This window comes from Parus major, chromosome 13, assembly GCF_001522545.3.
Source record: "Parus major isolate Abel chromosome 13, Parus_major1.1, whole genome shotgun sequence".
NCBI lineage: Eukaryota > Metazoa > Chordata > Aves > Passeriformes > Paridae > Parus > Parus major.
This window is the reverse complement of record NC_031782.1, coordinates 14,218,617-14,243,932: the sequence shown is the minus strand read 5'-3', so window position 1 is coordinate 14,243,932 and position 25,316 is coordinate 14,218,617. Positions and strand designations below refer to the sequence as shown.

The 25,316-nt window shown below is 40.3% G+C and overlaps 1 protein-coding gene across 3 annotated transcripts in view; it reads left to right on the top strand.

Moving 5' to 3' along the window:
• SLIT3 (slit guidance ligand 3) overlaps nt 1-25,316 on the top strand; it is a 465,259-nt gene that overhangs the window by 40,997 nt on the left and 398,946 nt on the right. For all 3 annotated transcript variants that reach the window (XM_019008182.2, XM_015642087.3, XM_015642086.3), the window contains one exon: nt 2,000-2,071. In XM_019008182.2, the coding sequence (XP_018863727.1) occupies nt 2,000-2,071 (72 nt within the window). The remainder of the gene's footprint in view (nt 1-1,999; nt 2,072-25,316) is intronic.

Sequence of the window (25,316 nt, the reverse complement as noted above, 5' to 3'; positions counted from 1 at the left end):
AATTTCACCTGATTTTGATTAGTTTCTTTGGCTTAAAACAATAAGCATAAGCCCAGCATTTGTGAAATCCTTGCAAGCAGAGAAAAGGATATCCTTAAAACATGTTGCTGGGATGTTGCTTTGAGATGAGTCAGAAGACTTTGGGTTGCCAGTGCCTAATTATGTGTACATTGTGAGATCTGAAATGATAATCAGATGCAGGAATAAACATTTGACACCGTGTGTAATAGATGCACTTCACTGGCACTCTTGCATTTTGGATGATAAATAAGTTGATTTTGTTCAGTGTTTCTCAATGAGCAGTGGTGGCCTTGGTGAAGGAGGATGGATGAGGAGTGCTAAGCCCTGAATAACAAGTCTTTTTTTTTTTGTTATATTTCATCCTGTTATTCTAAAAAGTAAACATGATTAACTGAAGTAATGACTCTGATGAGAGCTAAGTAGCACATCACCATCAACCTTGAATTAAATAAGATTGTTTACTTAGGTATGAAATTGTGAAATGTCACATGGGTGTAAGGGAATCCAGTTTCAAATCTTCCCATGTATTGTCTCAAAAGCAAAAGTAGCATCACTCATATTCTTTAAAGTTTCATTTGCTGTTTTGTTCATTTATCTCAGAAATGTCATGGAGTAGTTGGTAAAAGCTTCAGGAAATAATTTCAGCAGATACAAACATTGGTTCTCATGTGCTGTGTGTAATGCACAGTGCTCTGTGAGCTTGCAGGGGCAGCCTTTGATTTGTTCTAGGTGTCAGAAAGAGAAGTTAAAATTCCCCTCTCCTCCATCACCCCTTTATCTCACAAGACATGTTCATATGGCGGCCATGTGAAAACTCTGCCACATTAAACTCCACAATGTTAGTTTGATCTCAGGAAGGCCTTTCAATTCCAAAAATTCTTGAATTCTGATAGTGAAATTACCCAGTGTGCAAGAAAACTGGGGAGCAGATATGGGGTGCTAAGTGGCAGTGGGTCTGTAAAAGGTCCAGGTGTCTTTGGAGATCAAAACTTCAGCAGAAATAGATCTGCTCTCAAAGATAACCTGGAGGATGGGTTGGGAACAAAGGGGCACAAAGGCAGGCTCATGTATGAACTTTGAGGACAGCTCAGCTTCCCCTTTACACAGTGGGGTTGTTTGTAATGAGCTCAGGTCAGCTCCTTATGCAAACAGCATTCATTAGCACAGTGAGAGCAGGTGACTTTTCATTGAAAAAGAATTAAGAACAAGAATTGTGTCTTACAAGCAGAGCTGCTTTTAGATTTTGCAGGGCTGTCACACGTTTTATGGAGAGGAGCCTCATGCTTTTTATAGTTACAGGGCTGGAATAGCTTAGAATGGTTGTTTTCTAAAAACTGGCAAGTTGTCACCAGAGTAAAACTCATAGAGTGAGAGAGTAAAAGGGACTAATGTATAAACACTAATCTGTTCTCTAAAATGTTCCTGGAAGAATCTTCAGGATTAATATTCTATTTCAAATCACCATGTAGTCATCTGGTTACCCATATGTTCATATTTTCTACAACAGTGCTCAGGTTTTCCAAGTGAAGTTTCAAGAAAATTCTTTAAAAAAAAAATAATTATGTATACTACAGAAATAATAGTTAATTTGGGAATAATCTTGGTTGGTCAAGTTACTGAATTTACTGTGCCTGCATTTTTTGGAGAGTGAAAATCCAGATTCCAGCCAGTAGCAGTTCCTAAAGCAGAGTGAGCTGAGTGTATGATTCTCAGTAGAAATCCAGAGGAAAAATTAAAAGTTATGTTTGTGTATTCATCCATATGAAAACCTCGTGGTGCCTGTCCCTTGACTCCCCACCTTGTGGATGTGGGCAGGTGCTCTACAAATGGCACAGCTTGGCTCCTGCATGAATAAAATGCACAAGGCAAGTTCATAGCATCAGCTTTAGTACAATGGGACCTTCATGGGTTTATGCATAATAAAATAAACTTCAATTGGAAAAAAACCTAATCTGTTCTTTTTTTTTATTCTGTTTAGGCGTCTGAACAAGAATAAATTGCAAGTTCTTCCTGAGCTGCTTTTCCAGAACACACAGAAGTTAACTAGGCTGTAAGTATAATCTGATTTATTTTTCTGTGGTGTGTTTCTATTTTGTGTTCCTTATTGTGCAGATTCACATGTTTGTGTTTTGACTGCGGTGAGAGGTTTAATTTCTGTGATATTAAGCTGCCAGTTAGTAAGGGTTTTTTGGGGGATGTGTTATGTTTGCTTGTGTGCAGTTGTAATTTGGTAGAGCATAAATATCAGAGGGAGGAGAAACCACAAAAATTTTCTGTTCCTCATATATTCACCAGGATGATGTCAAGGTGACTTATTTTGAACTCTGTAGAGCTACAGAAACCATGGAAAGTGTCAGGTTCACGTATCTGGTTCAGGCTGGATGTCCACAAAGAGAGAGTGCATATACTTACTTTAAAATAGCTATAAATTCTTTAGTTTGGAAAATTATCTTTTCAAGTAAGTCAAGGCTTTGCCAGATAGAACAGCAAAGTTATGGCTGCTGCCTCATCAGGCAGGAAGAGCAGAAATTATGGAGAAATAAACAGGTTTTTTCCTTGAAATATGAAAACTGTTATAAAATGTTCAGATGGAATCAAGATGCATTTCAACAGCAAGAGAAGGATATCATGAACTTGGCATTATTCACTTTTATTGGGAGGAGGGAGAGGGTGTTGTTAAAACAATAACTGGATGATGTACAAAATACATATTTTTTAAAAATATATAGAAATGAAATGGATGAGCAGGTGCCTGCATAGTTACTACCAAAAAAAGTCATCTGCCTTTTTAAAGGAGAAGTCAAAAACTGTTTGAAATAATTTTCTGGATCCTGCCAAAGTTATACTCATGATCCAGACTGGCTTTTTGAAATTTGGAAAAACTGCTCTTTTAATGCTTGAGTTTGTTTATGGAAGATCAGATACTAAGACTTGTGATTTGGTTAGTGAAATTGTGAAGTTATTACAGGGTGGCTGAAAAAGTTCTCCATTCATGTGGAGTTTTTATAATTGTTTTAATGCATCAGTGGGCAGCCAAACAAACCATTTCGACAGTGCAGTGAATTTTTCTTCTTGTGGAAATACAAACCACTTGGTGATAGCACAGATTAATTTTGTAATCAGATCTCTTTAAAGAAGTAGGATCTTGGTTTATGTTTACAAGAGGCAAACAGAACAGTGCTGTGCAACAAGTGATATTGATATTTTGGAGAAATTTTCTAACAAAATTTCTGTGTTGTCCAAACTCACTCATGAAAAATTGAACAAGTCAACACCATTATTCGGCAGCTGTAAATTTTTTTTTTAATATATAAGCTGTCTTTTATTTTTAAAATCTGATTGGAAAAATCTTTGTTGGACTCGTTTTGCAAGCTTTGTCGTGACTTTTGAATTCACTGGGATATGTTTGCTGAACAGATTTGCTTGAGCTGAACAATTTGGTTGAATTTCCTAATGTTCTTTGCATGGTTTTGAAATTTTGCATCTTGAAATTCTGTTTGAGTATAAACTGTGAGCTGGGACATAGTTGCAGATACCTTTATTTGGTCTCTGGAAGGTTCCAGTTGTATTTACCTGTTAGAAGAGTTGATTTACATGGGTTGGTTGTCTAAGGACATGATGATGCTTTCAAGAGTAAAGCTTTTATAGAGTTTACCTGGATCTCTACAAATTCCAGCTTAACTTGTTGAAAATTTCTCTGTGAGTGGTCTCATTGTACCTGGATATCATGAGAGGAACTCTGTGGTAATTTGTGGTTTCAGTGGAATGCTGTGTGTGTTGATAACTCGTGTGCATCTGTCCTCGGGAACCTCGCACTGAGAGCTGAAGTGAAAGTGGCTGAGGCTGCTCAGTACCACAGAGTGTTCTTCAGTCGGTCCTGTAATCATGATACATTATAGCCCTTAACAGCAAGGGCAATCATTTTGCTTTTAGAATATAAAGGTTGTAATAAAGTTACATAGAATGGAATGATTAATCTGAATTCTGTGTTCTGTGATGCCTCCCTCCGGATGCTGTCAGAACATTTGTCTTTATTCACTGACATTCATTCAGTCTTGCTGGCTGTTGAGCAGTGCATTAGACAGATCACTTCAGCACAGTTTGTCAGAAGAAACTGGCTTTTTCTTTTGAAGATACAAGTGTTATATAAATAGAGTGTGTATTATAAGCAAATAAATCTTAGCTCAAGTGAACTCTTATAGTTCCAAGTGTAGTTTGGTTGCGTGTTTTTGTCATGGGATAGGAATGAAAAGTTTGCTTCCTACTAGAATTTATAAAAATAGCAGCCACACATCTCTATGGTTGCTCTCTATTGTTTCATGTTGCTGTCTTGGTCCCACTGCTGGTAGATTCAGAGCTGTTCTTTCTTGCTTCTGTTCTGACTTGTCTGAATGCAGCAGTGCCCCTCTGCTCTGGGCTGGCTCAGATGCTCGAGTGGAGGGGCAGTGGTGCCTGCATTCCTCCCTGCAGCTGCTCTGGCCCAGCCTCTCCAGAAGAAAGCAGAGCTGAGAAAGTGATGAAAGGGCATAAAAGCAGTGAAACAAAAATTGGTAAGACAGGCTGATACAGGGGTGAGGTAGATTCTGTGGAATTTACGAGGAGTGAATTCAAATGAACATTAGAAGGTGTAGATAATGTTTAATTTTAATTTTCTATGGTAGAGCTGTAGTACTTCTGCTGCCATATTTTCCAACTCTTGACTCTGAGTTACTCAGAAGTTACTTGGTTATTTTTTTCTGAATAATTATAATCCTCATAAAGTAGAAAGCCCAAAAGTCAAATATTTCAATTGTGTGAGCTTGCTACTGCTCAAACAATGCAAAATTTTCAAGAACGAAATATTTCGGTGCTGTGTGTCCAATTTGTAAGATTTGGTTTTATTTATTGGAATGAAGAACTCCTAGTGTTGTCCATGGAGGAAATAGAATTCTGTGATTCTGAAGCTGCCCTCTCCAGCAGGCAGGCATTGAATGTAACAGTCCATGGATTTGTCAGTGAAGGTACAAGCTTGACTTTTTTTAAGATAAAACTAAATAGAAAGATGACATTTTAAGTTTGGTAGCTTGATCAGATTGTGAAAATTGAGTATTTTTGTTACCATGAATAAAATTCGGTGGAGATGGAGTGAACTGCTTAAACATGCAGGCATTTTGTGCGCTGGAGGGTTTCAGGGAAGACCTATTAATGTTTCAGGAGTAGTTAAAGGCTGAAAAAGCAACTGAGGGCTTTTCTCAGTGTTCTGTCAGCCTGGCAGAAACCTGGGACTTCACTGGAGGAGCCAGCTTTGTTTCTGTAGATTGATACCAGCAGAATCCCTTCAGCCCTGCTGTGAATCAGAGTGTAGAACATGGTTTCATGTCGATGATGTGCTTGAAAAGCTGCAGCACAAACCTGGGGGCTCTCGTGCTGTTCCATGTGCCCTTGGTTGGGGACAGCAGTGCTGCTGTCCCTGATGGATTCCATGTGTGGCACCAGGTCATGCACAGTGCATTTCCACTGAAATCCACCTTCTGAGAACTACTGAAATTGAATTTAGAATGCTTCTCACATTATGTATCCTCAACCCTCACTTCAACTCCAGGTACCTTTGCTTTTTTCTCCAAGCCTCTCCTAAATTCTGAGCTTCAGGATATCCTTGCATCTTTTACAGGGCTGCTTAGGCTTCCTTGTCACATCTGGTTGATATTAAAAGCAGGAATATATATAGTGAAATAAACCTTAAATGGAATGTGAGGCGTCCCACAAAACGAGTTTCTCATAAGGCTTTGAGCCTTTTCTTCTAGAAAGAGTGGCTTTGAGACTCATGGGTTTTGTTTGCTTTGGTTTAGATAAGGGTTTTAAGTTGAAGTTGGATGGTGAATGAACCCTTGATTGGATTCTCTAGTGGAAATGTTTCTCATTGCTCTGTTGCCTTCACTGCCTAGGTTTTAAAGCTTCTGTACTGATTTATCTGGGATAATTATCTAATAATTCAAAATACAGGCACTTTTAATGAGAAAACTGAATCAAGGAAAAGGCATTTTTAATGAATTGAGGAATAAAAACATGATTTTTTTTTAATACTTACTAATATTTATCCATAAAGGAACAGGTATTTTTAATACAGGTGATGAAATGCACAGAAAAAGTATAATAAAATGAAACATGTAATTCAGCAGCTATAAAACTAGGTTTTGTTTCTAAGGCAGTTATTTTCTTATATCCAAAACAACTCATGAAATTTATCTGCAAAGGGTGTAAGATAAGATTTGTGCCTGCTGGAATCCTGTTTCCCCTGTGTGCAGAGCTGGTGTTTAAAATGATTGTGGTGCATCTGCTTTTCACTAAAAAAACAGGTATACTAGGGATCCATGAGATATTTATCTTTGAAAACAAAAGAGGGGAACAAGCTCGTTTTCCCACAAACACCCTGTCAGGTAAGAATCTATTTGTTTCATTGTTGAAGTCTCTATACCTCAGGCTAGCTGCTAAGTAGTCATGGTAAAGTTCCTTTGTGTGTTTGAAAAAACAACTTCTTAGAAGGGCTCTAAACTCCAGTCTTGCAGTGAGAATTAATGCCTCTACCAAATTTATAGCCGTGGAACATTTGTTGGGTCTATTTACTTTTAATGAACTGTCTCAGTTGTCACTTGAGTGAGCAAACCAGGCTCTGGAAATGTAGGTACTGAAATCTGATACAAAATATCAGGATAGATGGAAGCAATCCATTAGACTCTGAAATGAATTTGGTTACTTTTTGGAGTAGTAGCAGAATCTAGATTTTATTCCAAAACTGAGTGTCTTAGTGTGGGAGCAGAGCCCTGTGATCCTGAACTGGGACAATTTGGGTCCATGGCTGAGTGTGCCCAATATCTCTGTGTTTAAATTTTCTAGTCATGATATCCCAAAGTTTTATCATATTAATTTATAATTCTTTCTAAAGCAGGCTGATGTAGCACAATCAGCAGAGTGGAGACGTTGTAGACAAGTTGTTTGTTGTAATAAAATGGCATTTCCTCTCAGTATCAGGAACTGCCATTCTGGAACGAGTTGCTTGTTGTCAACATTGGTGTGAGTATTTGTAGCACTGTGAGATTTGTCAGAGCTGGATCAGTGGGATGCTCATTTCTTATCTAGTGGAATGTTTTGAAAGTTGATTGATAGATGGGTAAAATAGTGAGTAAGTACTTGCAGCACACAGTGCAAACTCTGTGAGTAGCCTTAAAAAGAAGCAATATTCAGTTTTAGCAGTCACAGAATGGCTGAGGTCGTGTGCTGGGCTGACCCTGGCAGGTCACTGGTGCCCAAAGCTGCTCTGTCACTGCTCTTTTCTGCTGGGCAGGGAGAGAAAATGTAATGAAAGGCTTGTGGGGTGAGATAAGAGCAGGGAGAGATCCCTCACCTGTGACTGTCACAGGCAAACCAGACCTGATTCGGGGATATTGACTTTATTGACAGTGAAATCACAGCAAGGCAGTGTTACATTTTCAGAACTTGCTATTTGCCATCTCTTTCCTTGACTTGTCCACTTCCTTATGGTATCAGTGTGTCTGTTTGATTTTGTGTAAGTAGTTTCCTTGGATAATTCCTGCTTGGAGCAGCTGGAACTATTAAGTTAGTGCTTTACTAAAGAAGCTGTCCTGGTTAGACATAAATCTGAAGATATTCTCACCTTCCCTGTGGGGCAGTGCTGTGCTGCAGGCAGGTGCTGGCCCAGGTGAGTCGGAGCCTCCTGCCTGGAACTGGACAAGTGTGTCAGGTATTCCCAATGCCAGCTTTCCTCTGAGTGCCTGTGTGGCTCAGATGTTTATTGTAGCCAGGGGATTGTTGCACATGGCAGTGATTTACCCAGGATTTGCTGCTGGAAGCTCCCTGAGAAGTGTCACTTATAAACCCTCCTCTCCAGCCCCATCCTCAGCCAGCTCAGAGCATCAAACCACCACTCCTGCTCTAATTCAGCCTCTTTCATCTTGTGGGTGTCATTAGAAGCTGTGCTTGGAAAAGCAACCAGATCATAAATTTTCTCAGTGTCCTCTTTATTTCTCTGTTTGTTCCCTTTCTAGAAAGAAAGCTTTCCCAGATTGCTGCCTCAGAGCTCCATTATCGCTTCCCATTAAAGCAGGATCCTGGCAATTCAATTGTTGCAGGAGTTTGAGTTACAGTGTTGCCATGACAAAAGAGCATGGGCTTGTAACAGGGTGTTTTTGTGGTTTTATCCACATCCAATAATTGTAGTTTTACTGGGTATAGATCACAGCAGGTCTTTTCAGAAGACAGTAAATAATTACAGTAAGTGTTTGCTGGTCTCTGGGGTGCACTTCTGGCTTGGGAAAGATGTGCATTAGGTCAGGGGCTTGTGCTGCAGATAGCTGGATGACATTTACACTATTTATCAAGCTGAAGTCATTCTAGGTCTTCTTTTGGGCTCTGCTTGTAAATAATGTATTTAACCATTTATTTTTTTAATACAAGTGCACACCAATTTTATATGAAGAGTCTAAGGATCTTCTTCTGTCAAAATTAGTGCAGAAGAATAATTAAAAATATGAAAGATTTTTAAAATTTATTATTTGTATTTTGAGAGTAGAAAACAAAGGAGAACATGTTGAAAAGCCAGAAGGCTTTCTCCTCAGCACTGCTTCTTCCCCTGTGTGAAATTGATTATTTGAAATGATGGTGTGCAGATGTCTTGTTTCCCCTCTTAAGGGAAACAGGCACGACTGGGGAAGAAAGGGTGTTTTTTTTTGTGAAAATTACTGCTGGGTTTTAGTGGCGTCTCCCTTCTAAAGAGGGTTCTACTGCCAACTTCTGTGATCAGGTCATCTTATTGCAAAGCTATTTAAGGGAGTTTGTGGCAAAGGGTTATACATTTCCAGAAGAAATGCCACACATGCAGATTAAGCATAAGTCTACTTTGGAAATAAGTTGTTTTACTCAGTTGAGTAACTTCTGCCTTGCATTTCCAATGTTTTTTTCCTTTGCTACTTTAAGGGTGATGTCTTTTCATTGATATTCAGCTCAAGAAATCAGAAGACTCCAAATTAGTGGGATTAATTTGCTATTTAATTATTTGGTAGCCTTAGCCATGCTGCTGGGTGTCTGTTTTCCTGAATGTTGGGGTTTTTAAAGCACTCTCAGATATATTCTAGTTTCAAATCACATGGCTTGGAGATAACACATTAAAAATACTGTTAATATACTTTAACAGGCTGCTCAAAGCAGTCCTGAACTGCAAAATGCCAACACCAATAGCAGCCTTGTGAACTTAATAAGTCCAGTCCATGATTTTGAATCAACAGAGCCCTTGTAAGTAGTTTCTGATGCTTCTTAAAATTTGCCTTTTTCTTAGTATCATACAAGGAATACTGACAAATTCATTGTGTGCTCACAATTAGACATTAATTCCCATCAGAGCTGATTCTTTTTGAGAACACCCTGGAGGTGCTCAGCCAAATTAGGCTTTTCTGAACTTCTGCAGAATCTGCTGCTGCTTTGAGTGAGTCCCAGCAAGGGCAGCTGGATGGGGGCTCCATCCCCACCTGGAGAGCTGCACACCTGGGTCCCAGGGTGGCTGTGTGTGCTCTGCCAGCTCTGAAATGTGTCCTTATTGACTGTCTTCAGCTTCTGTCTTCAGAGTGAGGAGTTGAGATGGGGTGAAAACAGAGACTCAGCTTCGGCTTACGAGGGCTGTTATGTCTCAAAACACAACAGTTGTGGGTGGGCATTATTGGCTTGCTGTTTTCTTAGATTAGTCTTCAGAATTTGGGCTTGTTTTGTTTCTGTGAGCAGCAGCCCAAGCTCTGTAGCTCCCTGCAGTGCTGGGTTCTGGTTCCTGGGGTTTGATTTGTGGTGGTGGCAGGGCCAGGGAGCTGATGCTGCTGGTGGCCTCTGCAGGGTGGGTTTGTCTGCGGCACTCAGGGGCTGCTTCCAGGCTGGACGGAGGATTGAGTGGCTGTGGAGCTTGCAGCTGGAGATTAATTAGGTTATATCACAGGTATATTATTACTGGGGATTCCAACCTGATGGTTTATAGGCAGTTTCTTTTCCGGAAACTGGATAACCCTGGTAGTCTGTGCAGCTCAAGGTTTGTCAGGGTCAGATTTATTGCATTTGCTTTGTTACTGTGGCTTTTTTTGGCCTTGCCATTAGAGCAAGTCAGCAAATGTCAGCACATCACAGTGTATTGCTATGTGGGTATTGCTTTTCTTGTTTGAAAACTTCCTTTTAATCAGTTCATATGTGAATGGTTTTTTGCCTTTCCCCTTCAGCCCTGCTCTGAGAGGAGCTGAAAAATGTTCTGAGTGTTCAGTGCTTCTGAGCTGCTGGAGTCTTGTTCATGGTTAGAGTGGGAAATTCACTTGTAAATTGTCATTTCTGCAACATGGAGACAATGCAGATTGAATATAACTCTTCTTTTTGGTGAACAGGAGATTAGAATCCATTTGGCATTATTTTCACACTGAGGCAGTCTCCTCACACAAAGTGAGTGTAGGAACAGATTGAACTGATGACCCGAAGTGCAGACATCTCATCTACGCAACAGGAAAAATATCATAATGATAATGTAAATATTTCTGCTGCTTTCCATAATAGACTGTCATCCTGAGGCCAAAGATGAGTTTACATTCATCGTCTTGTAAAAGTCCTTTCAAATACTTTGGAAATACGTTGCAGATAATGAGAATTTCTTTTAGTGTGTGTGTGGATAAGTTGGGGACATGATCATTGGTGCAGAGATACTAATGAGGGTTAAATTAAAAGTGCTGTACATGAAGTCTTGATTTTCATCAGTGTCTTTGAAAAGAAAAGGCCATTTCCCATCAGCAGTTTTCTGGCTTCAGCTCTCCTGGTTGTTCCATGGCAGCAGAACCCTGATTTACCTACAGAGATTTATTGCCCCAGCCAGAGAGCCCCATGAGTTCAGCGTTTGGTGGGTAAAACAATGCAAGACCAAAAACTTCCTTGTCTCAATTATCATTTGGTTTTCTTCTTGAGCTCTGCAATGTGTACAACGGGAAGCTTAAGTCAGGCTTTCTGGAGCATTTCCATGTGTTTCACAGGGGTAACAGGCCATGCCTGTTTAAAGTATTTCAGACACAAAAATGAAAGCTGCTATTACTTTTAAATGCACTAGGTTTGCTTTTGAAATAGAGTCATAAATGATCCAGGATTTCATTTTGATTCCAGTCCCTGCAGTTGGGAGAGCCATGGGGTTTTAGCCTGGGGCATGTGTGTGCCTGTCAGGAGGGTCAGAAGCTGAACCAGGGGATTTGATCTGGAGCCTGACACAGCTCCACGTCCCCAGCGCAGACTGCGCTGTAAAACTTACAAGGGTAGAAAATATTCATGAAAGAAAATTAAAATAAACCATGCAAATCATTAAATGTTATGTTGCTACGAGAGTAGATTGGAAAGGGTGGTTTATCATCATCTTGCTCTCATGAGTAAGGCAAGGATGTTGTACAAGGTGTGCCTTTGAACTGCTTTTATTTCTTCACTCTGTAGCGCACTGAAAACAAAAGGTTATGGCACCATGTGTTACACAAAGTCCATGAGCTGATTTTTAATGTTTCCCTTATATAATACTTCGGAATTTAGTGACATTATTCAAATATAGAGTAATTGCCACTGTTGAATGTTGAGCTTTTCTGCAATGAAAATGCAAATACTATTGAGAAAATTGACTGAAGCACATTTGAAATTAAGTACCTACCTTTTGCTTTGCTCTGTTAAACTCCCTGATGGGCTGTTGCTAAAGACATCTATGAAATGTTTTCTTCAGGAAACAGCTGATGTGAATTTACTGCATTTCTGTTGATCTATGAAGGAACGTTAAGTTTAACGTTTTGAATGGTTTCTGTGCGTGGTACAGCATCAGCGCTCGGTGAACTGTGAGGGGAAAAATGCTGACAAGAAAAGCATCTGATATGAGCCCAAACATCGTGCTTATACAGTTAGTTTCTTTAGTTGAGAGAATGATCTTGAATCCTACCACACAGCCACAGGAGCAGAGCTCCCTGTAAGTTCTGATGGTCAGCCCTGGGTCAGCCCTGCCTCGCTGTCCTTTCTGGGAGTGAAGAGTGCACCGGGACATTCAGGCTCTGAGCCCCCAAACTGGTTTCTTTACACCAAGCACAAAGTCACTGTATCTTCAAAAGCACTGCATGGAATTTTGGCTTTTTTCACCTTGAGTTTGTGCTGCCCTGCTCTACTTTTCCCCAATAATTGCTCGATTAACCCCACACCGTGGAATCCCTTACTGGGAGCAGAGCTGAGGTTACATTGAGCTAGGTTTTTTACTGGGACTTTTTCTGCAGAAGTGGCAGCTTTTGCAGATCCTTGGTGGTATTTGATCCCAGAACTCGCTGCTCTGTAGCAGGTATCTCACTTAAACACCTTCCCTTCCTTGGCTCCAGGGGCCTCACGCTGATGCTGCTGTATGGAGAGCTTGCCAAGGGTTGCCCTGGAAACACCATCCTAGGATGGTACTCTGGGATGCAATAAAGCCCCAGATCTGTGTCCTTTGCTGGGTTTGTTGGGAGGACACAATTGGCACATCCCTGTGTGAGCCAGGATCTCAGTGAGGCTGTTCTGGTGTTTGCCATGGTGTTTCCCACCAGCCCTGACAGGAGCAGAGTTAGGCTGACATTGCTCAGGTGGGCTGCTCAGTTTTGACTTTCCAGGCAACATTCGTGGAGTATTTTGATAAAGTGTAATTTACATGCATCAGTAATTACTGGCTCCAGAGGGACCATGGTATTTTCTTCCTGACAGGACAGAAAACAAATTTCCCATAAGCCTGGGGAATGCAACATGCCACTTGCCCCAGTTGGTGGTGAACTTCAAAGGAAAACAATGTTTCTTTTTACTGGCCTCGGGTTTTGCACTATTTTACCTTCAAAACTGCTATTTCAATTGCTTGAAGGGAATTATTTTTTTTTGCTGCTTGTTACTCTTTTTTTCCCCCAAATGGCATTGCTGGTTTTTAAAAATGAGGACCACCTCACTCCCTTGCAGCTGGAGCTTATTTCAAGTGCTCTTTAATGAGGTAGACCCATTTCATTGTGTTTAAATAAGCACATGAACAAAGGGCCAGTTGCTGGGTTGGCCTGTGGATAGCTGTGGCTTACAACAGGCCATGTGTTGGGTGTCAAACTTGGCAAAAATATCAGCTAGATTGTTTTTCACTTTGTAGTTAAGGTTTGTAAATAAATACAGCTTTATGGAAAGTGTAAATGATATACCTTTAAAAGCTGAGACTTATTTATTGCCAGTCTGGTTTTTTCACCTCAATTCATTTGAGAGAGTCCTTCCTTTCTAAAGGGTGAAATGGAAAGGGGAACAGGATTCCCCTCTTCCTTTAGGGTACATTGAGCGTATCATAAAATATGGAAAAGTTAGGGACTTATTCTCTGGCTTGACTCTGTGGTCTTGGCCTGAAAATGAGGGAGGAGTTCAGTTAGCAGAGACTTTCCAAGGCATTTTTTGTGTGTGTGCTCCAGAGCTGGAGTGTCAGATTGGCAAGAAGAACACCAGGGTGAGCTGCTCTTGTGGCTTTCAGCCCCAATGTACGGTGACCTGAAAGATTAACACAGTTAAAAACTGAGGGGAAGCAATTTTTATGTATGAAAATGTACAATATTCATAAAGAAGCAAGCTCTAGCAGTTCCCAGTGAATATTCAGGAGCTAGAGGGCTGCTGGGGATGCTGCTGTGTTGCATGGCCTGTGACAATGCTTGTGTGTAACTTTAAACTGCACTTTTTAAATTCTGCAATGCTTAGATATGTCACTGAAGTTTTTTTCTTAAATACATTTCCACAATGAACTTCATCTGCACAGGTTGGGGGGATTAGTTGTAGAAATAGTCAGTGGCTTGTCTTGGATCAGCAGTCACTGGGTTGTTAGGAGTTCTTCCCCCATTAGTGTGCCTGCTTTTTAAGGTTTTCATATTTAGTATTGTGGTAGCCAACCCATTTGTTTCTTTCTCCTGTCGAAGGAGATTTTTCTGATTTTCTTGCCAGAAATATAAGAATATATATACAATACAATATAAGAAAGAATGGAGCATATTAACCTCATCAACATTTAACTGGCTGTGTTTTGAGTGGGAAGTTGAACCATATGACTGCAGAGGTCCCCTACAACCTGAAGTATTCTGTGGTTAAAAATGTTATTTACAGTATTTAATGCTAGGGCTTGGAAGCTTTTAGCTGGTTCAAGGTTTGGCAGATACTGTGCATGGGATACCAGACTGTGGAGTTTTTCCTTCTTTGTCCTTCTTCCATTCAGAATGAATGATTAAATGTAGTGGAGAGGATTTTTTGGGTGCTGGAAGATCCTGTGCCTAAGAGGTGCAAGGCTGTGCTCATCATCAGGATGTTAGAGGATGAGATACTGGTTTTCAACTCCCACAACCCTGGAAAGTCATCAGGAGCCAGAACTGATGAACTGCTACTGAGGAAAGGAAATTTTAGCTGTGTCCCACCCTAAATTGTGCTGTTTGAATCCGCTTGTAACATTGACTTCAGTGTCATTTTCAGAGGCAGGATGTGCATTGGTGGTGTTCAGTGGTTTTGCATCTTATTGTAGGAGGAACTTTCTTGCTTTATCCCTTATGTGAAAATCCCTTTTGTCTTGTTTCTGCTCTGCTTAAAACCAGTGAAAGCAGAGTGGCTGATGTGGGAGGCTGTGGAGGGGTCCCTGTGTAACACAGGCAGAGGTGCTGCCCAGATTCTGTTTGAAAATAGCAGGAAAAAGGAAAAAGGAGCGTGGTAGAGATGGCTCCTGTTCTTGGGGTTTTCCTTCCCAAGTTCCTGTTGAAAGTGGGCTTGGCAGGGATGGAGGATCCAGGTTTTCCTGCAGGAGGAGGCATTTCAGGACTGGCCTGCTCTGAGCTCTGGTAAAATCTGAGAGAAGGGCTCAACCTCCCTTTATCTAAAAACGTCGCTTTTGAATTTAAATGTTATTAACTTAGTTTCAGGTTGCAGCTACAGAAAAAGGTTTGTTCTCTTTCTCATCTTAATCTGCTGATCTTGATTTAATTTTTGAATTTATTTCCAAACAGTCTCTAAGGTAATGTTACTACAATGTCAGCAATCGATTTAAATTACAGAAAAATCCCGACTATTTAAAGAAAAAAAAGTGGTTAAAAGGAAATGTTGTCTTAAAGTCCACTGGGTTATGCTGAATTTCAGGCATGTTTTAAGCTGCTGCAGCACTGTGCCCATGTCACAAATGGGGTTTGTATGTGAAAATTCAAATAGGCCCAACCAATTATTTCATGATTTTAAAACTTGTGGTAAAGCTCCAGCTAAGGAAAATACAAAACTATTTATTGCATGATGATACTGGTGATACTTCCCTCTGACACTGAAGGGAAGGACTTCTAAAAGTATCTTCAGGAAGGCTCACCTTGACTCATTTAATTAACTTACTGAATTACAAACTAAATCAAAAAAGCTTTTTTCCAGCAGTCTTTTCTTTTTCCCCCCAAAAAATGTTTCTATGAGTTTTTCTGGCAGTCGTTTGTATACAAAATATTAAAAGAAAAATTCCAAAATCTAACAATTGTGTATGCAGATTAATTAGTTTAGAGTTCTCTGCTAGTTGGCCAAAGAAATGATTTATGCTGTGGAGACTGCTATGTCAGGGACAGGTAATATGTGAAGTAACTGTGAACTATATGGATGAGACAAGCACTTCAGTTTTTGGAAGGTTTATTTCTGAAGAAAAAATGAGATATTTAAAATGTTTTTCTGTTTTAATTTTATATTTTTAATAAAAGACAAATTCAGTTCTTATATTTTCATAGACTGAAGACAGACATCACCACATAGCCCTTCATCTTAAATAATTCCAGATAGTATAATTATCTTTAATTACTTAATTATTACATTATTCTCCACTTTGTTATTTTGAAGGGATTGGAAATAATTGAGTACACACTTTACACAGTAACTTCTCCTGAGTCCATACATCCCACTTATTACCATGTACTGATGATGCTTATTGAAACTGGAGCGATAAAGTATTGATTAACATTTCATAGGGTTATACATTTTATAATTCCTAAGAGAAAATGTAGAAATTACAGTTGATGTGCAGTGCTCTTATTCCCTTGAATTACCCCAAGCACCTGAGTACTTGAATGAATAGATAATGTGGTTTTTTTTGCTTATTGTCAACTCTTGTCCCTTGCTAAAACACATTTAAAGACTTTTTATGGGACTTGTGGCTCTGTTTTGCAGAATTTTGTGTAGGTGGGGAAGAACTGGTAGCATTTTTTTCATTTGTAAAAAAATACTAGAGGATGAAAGAGTGATCCATAAACTGACAAGAGGAGCCAGAACTGGCATCTGCCAGCCTGGAAGAGGATTTTGTGAGAGGTGCTTTATTCCCCTGAGGCACTTTGGGTTTTTCCAGGCTAAGTGATGGCCAGAGGAGCTGGGTGAGGAATCCTGCTCCAGATTCCTGATCCTGCAGCAGTGCCAGGGTGAGTTATCCCTGGGCTGGGACATCTCCTGCAGCTCCACGGCGCTGCAAACTCTGCAAGCACACATTGCTTAACTGCCTGAAATCAAAACTGGCACCAAAGGCCATCATTATAAACCCCTGGGAAGAAATGCAGGCCTTTGGAACTTCTGCTGACTGGTGAAACAAACCCCACCCAACCAAAAAAAACCCCTGAAGACAGACAATAAAAAAGCAAAAAAATAAAAATCAAAAAGCCCTGTCTGACGTTGCCTTTGCAGAGCAGAGTCCGTGCTCTGAATACACCAAGTTACAGAGTCAGGAGAGAGCAGCTGGGGCTTAAATTCTGCATTTTTGTGGTTCTGACTGTCTCTCTGCACTGAGCTCTCCCTCAGGTGTGTGCAGAGTCCCTCCCCTGGAAATCTGACATTGTTCTGCTCAGCATTTCAAACTGTGTTAGGGAATAACTTGGAGAAACAAAAATCCTGTTTGGAAAAACATTTCTTCAGTGACTAGAAGTTGAGTATGTGGATTGATTTTTTTAAAGTCCTGCTAGAAAATATTAATTATTAGGTAATATGGCAAAAAAATTACCTGATAAGGGCAAGGAATTTTGGAACGTGGTAGGCAAGACTTGGTGTCCTGATTGGAATTTTCACTTGTTGAATTAAGTGTATTATTTAAACAGCTCGGATTCTAGAGGATTGGATGGCATTTTGAATTAAGTAAATTTTTGTGGGTTAGTTTACTGTTAGACAGCACTGGTGTTAAGAGCTGGTGATTTATTTTATTGTAGGTAGCCAAGCATCTTTGTGTGCTGGTTGTTCCACATACACATACATTTTACTCACCCTCTTGGTAGGTACTTTTTTCCATCACTGCTTTTGCATATGTTGTGCTGCTGCTGAGTTGCTCTTGGAAACCATTTCTTAGTGTGGACAGTGGGACTGTTTTTTGAGAAAATGCAGTGCTTAATAAAAACAACATGTAATGCAACAGCCCAAATAATTACCAATATGAATACTATTATATATTCCATAAAAGTGGTACAGTAATGCTACTCTTTGCCTTCAGCTTGTTGTATTATTGGCATATTGTATAAATAGGCAGCTGTTGAGATACTTGGGGATTTCTGAATGAAAGCTTCTGTAGAATTAAAAATTGCTGGGTTTGGGTTTTACTGGGAACACTGGGAGAATCAGACACTACTTGAATTGTCTGAAGTTACTACAGTATAAATAATTTCCAAAAAGACTGTATTGTGATAGTTCCTGTTCCTGAAGTACTGATGTTTTTTCAGCAGTTGTAAATCAGTGTTTAAATAGTCTCTTGGTATAGAGACAGGACACAAAAGGTTTAGCTGTTCCTTGCCTTGAAAAGTCATGGAATTTTTTGGTTAAACACAATGAACTTGAAATGGAGAAATCCAAGTGAGTGATCTAAGTAATTTTTGTTGCAATTTTCTTCAACACATTGCCCAATTTTTGTGGCATAATAGAAGGACACAGATCAGAAACTGAGTTATGGCTCCTGATATTAATAGAAAGGAATAAAATAAATTGGAGCCATTTTTATGCACCACTGAAGAGAATGTGTGATGGTGAGCCTGGAACAGCAGCCAGGCTGGAATAGAAACAGGCCTTGAGTTTATGAGCCTGAGATAAATATTTAAAAATGCCATTTCACTACGTGCAGAGGGTATTTTTCACATTTAAGTTTGGTTTCCTTTTAAAGTGTGTGTGTCAGATAAGAGCACCTGCTACTGCAGGTCTGGATCCCAGACATGGCCAGAGCCTGTCCAGGGAATGGCTCCAGGGACTGGCAGCAAAGAGACAGAAAATGGTTTCAGTATGGGCTGGGAAGTGGAGTAGAGAGGGCCAGTTTTGGAGAATTTCAGCTATGTCATGGGAAATGGCCACAGCCAGACTTGTGATTAGCAGGAGAGAGTAAATCCTCTGGGTCATTGCCAGGGTTCAGGAGGGCAAAACGCTGCTGGGCTATCAAATTGTTGCCATACTTTGTTTAAAGAAGAAAGGGAGGGGAAATATAAGTGGGGAAAAAAACTTCAACAACCTAATAAAGAAGAAAATTATTTTTTTTGGGGGTGTCAAATGTGCCATCATTTTAATGTTGCCAACATGTACATCCTGAGCAATGCATGAGGACAGAGAAATGCATTCAAGTATTGAAGGTATTGAGGAACTCTAAAAACTTAATAACTACTCAGTTGTTTGGGATTTTTTACTTTGGATTAAAAGAATCTCCTCATAAATCGCCTTGATTTTTTATTTTCTTCTTATAAAATTTACCTACATCAAGGGTATTTATGTATTACTGATCCTAAAATGATTTAAAGCTGATTTTTCTGTATCCTAAATTCAAAGGTATCATGTGGCATATTGAGGGAGTATGATAAAGTATTTCACCTTTTTTTAACAAATAAAAAAAGTATATTCTGAAAGGACATTAATTAGAGCCAAAAGCAAATAGACAACTGAAAGTACTCTCAGTACACTAAAACTCATTGGGTTTTTCTGGTGTGAGGCAAGCTGTTGTAAATACCTGTATTGGTCAGACCTGCTGAGTGTGATTTGTGAGAGCACTCGAGCAGGAGTTTCCTGGTTCTGGGAGATTGTAGCTTTCCACATCAAACCTCTTCATTCATTTACCTCAGGTAAGTGAACAGAGGAGTTTTGTTTTGCCCTGCTGTGGTTGCTCCCCAAAGCACAGGGCCATGGCTCTTGGAGCAGCTCTTGGGCTGGAGAGTGGAGTGAGGCTGTGCCACGGCTCCCTGGGACAGGTGCTGGCTGAACACAGGCAAAACCATTTGTTTTGTCCTCACTCATGTCTCCAACACTCCTGGATCACTGCAGGAACAGGCTGCAGGGCTGATTGTAGCTGCTTCAGTGGGAGCCTGCAGCCTGTGGAGCCAGGCTGGATCTCCCTGGATGCCCAGGGAACGTGCTGCTGCTGGCTGAGGAACACCCCGAGGGATGCCAGGGCTCCAGACTGACGGGTTCCTCCTGCCAGGAGCCTTGGTCTCCATGGCAGAGCTGCTGCCCTGAGCCCCTGTGTGCCTCTGCACAGTCACAGTGCCAGGGCTGCCTGGGGAACTCGCTCCTCTGCATGTTTAGCACAGGGAGGAGGAATCGACTCCGGTGGCAGAAGAAAACCCCAAGTCCTTTGACCTGGGCTAACCCTGAAGTTCTCCAGCCTTGTTTCCTGATGGCAAACAAGGTGTGGGTACTTCCAGCTGCCAGCCAGGACAGGGACAGCTCAATGGGTCAGAGCTGATTATGCCAGACCTGGAAGTGACAGAAATGCTGATGAATGAAACTCTTCCCAAAGAGCCTGTGTGTCAGGCCTCACATTGTGCTCCAATTTATTCTCTGATCACTGGGCTTCTATTTATTTCTTGTTCCCTCAATACTAACGACATTTCCAGTTGATCTTTCTGATTTTTCATTTCCTTACACGTTTCAACTTTCAGTAAATACAATTCCACATTCTTTACTCATGTGTAAGTTACAGGAAACTTACCCTAAAAGCGAGTCCCTGCAATTTACATGTCAGTAATTATATTTTGCTGTATTAATCTGATTGTTTGAATTAATCCATCCAACCTATTTTTTTTTAGGAAATGCAGAACACTCACAGGTTAGTGTTTCAAGAATAATACTGTAAATGAGCAGAGCTTTGCAGACCTCTATGCCAAATGCTGTCTAGATGTGGAGTTCTTTCCCACACAGAGCTGTCCTTCCCCCACTCCTCTGCAGCAGTGGGAATCAGAAGCATCACCCATGACTCATGGCACAGAGCTTAATATCTGCTGTGGAAGCTTGGAATTGTGTCTGCCTTGGGCCCAGATGGAGATGTGGGACTATTTGCTGACCAGTTGAGAGTTTACATGGAGCATTTGTCTGGAGGACAACATTCAGAGTCTTCATGGTGATAACACTGATGCATCTGGGTTGCCTAAAAAACCAAACCCAGCAAGGTGTGAATAATATGTATAAAGTATTCAGAGTGAATCAGTGTTGATTTTGATTTATTTCTTTGCAAGGTTAGGCTGAATGTCAGCAGTCAAGTAGGCTCTTGATAGAGCTTGAGATTGATGGGTTGTCTCTTAAAGAACATAAATTTCCTAAATGAGAATTCATTCACTAAGAAGTAGCTAAACCAGGTGTAGAAGTAATAGCCAGGTTTTTCCCAGAAATAAAGCTGTTCACTTGAGGTGATGTCTGAGTCTCTGGTTTGGCCTGAAACTTTGGGTTTTAGGTGTGTTTCATTGCTAAAGGATAAATGGGATGGATAAACACAAAGTGCACATCTGTTTGTGCTGTCACCAGTGGCTCCATGGAGGAGTCTGTCTGCACAGAGTGACATGCAGGGTCTGAAAGGCAGTTCTGAGGAAATCCCAACCTCTTAGCTGAGGGATTAAGAGGTCACCACAACAACTTCTGAGCACATGATCCTGGAGTCAGAGGCTGAGGCAGTGCTATGCTGTAGTGCTGGGCGTATTCCAGTGCAAAATATTACTGGATTAAAAAAAATTATAAAATATTACAGAATACTTTGTCCAGTGACAAAATATTACTGGTGCTCTTGGCAAATTTGGGGATGAAGTGGAGGGAGGAACAGGTATGGATTGTGGGACAGTCTTCAAAGGATGGAGAGATAGTAGAGCTACCTGGAAACACACAGGAATCTCTCAAACATTTCAGCATTCTTAAAACCAGCTGAAAGCCTAAAAATGCCCAGATGTGTAGGAAAGGTTTGCAGTGTGAATACCTGAATACCATAATGATTGACACAGTCACTTTGAAGATTGTTTTTAATGATGTTGTTTTCATGTAGTGCTGCGTGTGAAATGTTTTGATCTCACATAGGAAGAAGAGTTAGGTTTGTAACAACCATATGAATGGTGTGAGTGTATTTCTGTGCCTGGAAAAACTGGCATCTTGTTCCCTGTCATCAGCTCAAGATGCGAAAAGGAAATGTACAACTGCTGAAAGTTGTGCAAAGAATCTGGTGAGGAATCTTCTGCCTTTGAAGATCTCCATATGTGAGGTATTCATGCATGTTTTGAAGATGACTTGGTTCTTGGGAATCCTGAAGGTATTAAGGAGGAATGTGTGTAGCAGGCTTGTGTTTGGCAGCAGTTTAACAGCACAAACCGAATCACAAACACATAAATATGGTAAGTTATTGTCTCTGTCAAAACTGAGCACAGTTAGAAAGCTCTGTCCAACTGTGATCTGTGTGGTCTGGCTCCTGGCAGTCAACATACTGAAGTGTAGAAGTTAATGTTCCAGAAACTTATCTGCAAGGAGCTGTCTGAGCTCCTGATGGGCAAGGCTGGTGTTGTCAGAGATCTGATCGTGTTGTTCTGATAGCAAACCATCCATCCTGATCCTGCTGGCTGCCTAATTCAAGTGAGGCTAAATTTCCAGACTAATGTGCCTTCCAAGCACTGAAAGTGCTGAGGTTCATTTGCTCGAGGGAAAGGTGTGCTCAAGGAACTATTTGATGTGAAAACACATGGATTGAAAATCATTACGAGTTTCTAAAGGGGGAATGGGAAAGAGTAACTGGAGTTTAGAGAGAGACTATAAATTACACTTTAATGGAACTCCATGCTGGCTCAGAACTAGACCTATAGAAAACAGAGAGTGTACCCCTTAAAAATAAGAAAAATCTGTTTCTGTTTCAGTACAGTCTTTCTTCCCTGTATGCACCTTGCTGTATTTATGGTTGCATCCTGCAGCAGCTCCCCATAGCTCAGCTGTGAGCTGCCACTGTCCTCCAGACTCCTCTTGCAAACCCTGCTAGTTCATGGCAGACTGATTCCAAATAGTCACAGTTTTTAATCTATTCTGGGAACATAGAGAGCTGCATGGTGCAGATCATGACCTCCTTCCATATAAAACTTGATAAAGGTAATTAATTTTCAACAGAAGTTGCTGCAAATCTCAGGAAATATTTTGTTTGTGTGGCTTTGAGGATATTCTCTGAGAACAGAAACAGTGCATGGCAAAATGAAAGATTCCTCCCCTCCCCTGCAGGATAACAGTGTTCAAGGGAAAAAAGGACATTAAAAAGAGAGGCCAGAGTCAGCTTCCATTCTGAGGCTGGTGGAGCAGGGCTGTTGAGTGACCATGGAAAAAAAAAGCTTCACAGTTGTGAGAGGGGTGATTTTCACAGCCAAATCAATCCCTTATTCAAGGAATTGAGTTTTTGTAAACAGGATACACTAGATTTATGTTTTAGACACTTACTTGTTTTAATATTTGTCTTCCAACCTTGCCTGGCTGATTCTCTGCTGGGTTTTGCTTTGCACCTCACATCTTTATTTGGATTGCTGTGTAGGTTTTCTGGATTTCTTCTGAAATCGAGTCCCTCAGGGTGCCAGGTCAGAGCTGCTCTCCAAGTAACAACCAGCAGAAAGGGGGAGAGATGGTGATAATGGACAAACTGGGTTCTGTCTGTGGGAGGTATCTAAAAGCATTTGCCCACACTTTTATATCACAAGCTGCAAGTCAGCCGTATGCATTTCCAGGGACTTTATTCTGAATTAAGGTGAGCTGGTAGACATGCAGATTTAGAGCCTAAATGGTTCTTAGCTACAGTGCTTCTGGTGAGGTTTTGCTGTTTTGCCACAAAACAGATGGAGCTTTACTAAGGTGTTTCATAAAAATTCTGGGGATGGCTTTGACAGACAAATCAGGAGTAGAATTTAGCACTCAGATGGCTCTCAGCTGTCCCAGGAAATTCTGAGCAGAATTCTCTCTCTCTCTCTCTCTCTGGTGATTAAAAAAATCTCCTGAGAGTAGGGACTGTGAATGTTAGATTCAGAGAAAAGTCTGCTGCTTCTGTAGTAATGAGGCATAATTCAACGTAGTGTTTAATTCACAAGAATATTTTCTGAGTAATATTTGGGCCACAAGAAGCGAAACAGACTGTGCTAATCTGGGTAGACATTTTTTGAGGAGTAAATGTGAATTTTTCTTTGATGTTGAGCATTAACATCATCTTAGGCTGGACCAAATGGTGGAGTGCACTCATGGGTTTAGTTTTCTATTCAGACAAGCAGAAAATGCTCTCCACAGCTTGGCCATCTCTGCTTTTCCTGAGTGAAGCCAAGGTGAGTCAAGATCTTCATTTCAAGCTGTGGAAAGCTTTTGACCACCTTTGCATAAAATGATTTAGTTTGTCAATTCCATGTAACTTTGGTTGGTTTGGGTTTTTTTTTTCTCATTTGACTTCTTGCTAGCAAGGATTGTCTCACAAGCCTGTGTCCTGTGTCTCAGTAAATGTTGTGTGAAATGAGAGTTTTGTAAGCTCATAGTTTTCTTTGTCCATTCCAGTGTGTTTGGGTAATGAGAATGAGCCATGTGGTGCCATTCCTCAGTCTGCACTGGGAAATCCTGTGAAGCAGAACTGCACTAGCAGATGAGAAAATATTTGTCAGTAGGTGTAAAACCAGAGATAAGTTAACTTGAAATACTGGTTAAGTGTGGTGAAAAATCTTTGTGAGCACAGGAGAAGTTTGGAGGTGAGTGCCAGGGAGGAAGAGAGGTAGATTTTGTGTAGAACCTCCCTTGCCTGAGTTGGGTTCTGGGGCTGACTCCATGCAGGTGATCTGGAGTTCCTGTGGAGGATTTCCAGCTGAGTTCTGGCTCCTGTTGGTGCCTACAAGGTTTAGGGGTAGGATTTCACTTGGAAATGGTGCCTGGTGTTCCTTCAGCTCCACAACCTGAGTGTGGACTGAGCTGGTGACTTGTCAGTCATTCCTGGAGGTGGAAGTACTCCTGGAGCTTTGCAAGAGCATTAAACATGGATCTTTTCAAAATCATAAATAGATGTGCATTTGTTTTACCAGGCTGATCAAAGCATTAACCTCTACGGCTTTAGAAATTTAAATTAACTTTAGCCTTTTCTTAAATCTGCAACACTAAAATGAAGAATTACTTCTATAGTGTTAGGAGTGTTAGAATATTGATGATATATTAATGGCTTAAATCTAACCTGCTTTTGGAAATGTTCTCCAATATAAATGGGAAAATGGGAAAATATTTAGGTGATAAAAAAATGCTGTTCTCCTATGGAGCCTCTTCTGCCTGTTAAGATGTAAACCATAAGAGTTTGTCTTTCAAAAATAAGAAATACATCTCTTTTCTCAACTGGGTGTGTGTTATCTCTGCTCTTTCCATTGTGAGTGTTTAGCCTAACTTTGACTTGGTTGTAATATTTATTTACTATTTATTTTCTGATGTTAGTTGGGACTCTTGATAGGAAATTCACACTGACTGTACCACAGAAATGCAAGATCACAGGTACAGTTACCATGGCATCTCTCTTCTGGGTTAGGGAGTGTGCAGATTTTAATTTGCTGCTTAATTTGTCAGTGATCTAAGGCCAGATAAACTTCATGTTTTCCTTCATATAGCTTATTTTAAATTTATTTTCCCTTGTTTATTGTATGAATTTTTCCAGACTATTTATAGATCTGTATCAAACATTCTATGTACAAGTGTTGCTAATTTGTCTGTTTTTTCCCCAGATATTTTTTAAATTGTAATTTCATCTGATGGAAGGTAATCAGTACATTTTTAGATACAGTCTGTACATTAAAAATAACCCTTTTAGCTTGCTGCAAAAAGAGATTATGCAGAGAAATAGAAAAGTAAATATAAAATTAAAAAGGAGATGAGATTACATCTCTGACTTATGCTTAGGCATTTTAGGAGGAGGCCTGCTCATTAGCTTCTCTTCAGAGTGGGTTTTTGCTATTAGTGAACTTGTGATGCAGAAAGCTTCAGTCAGTCTTTAAATAGAAAAGAGT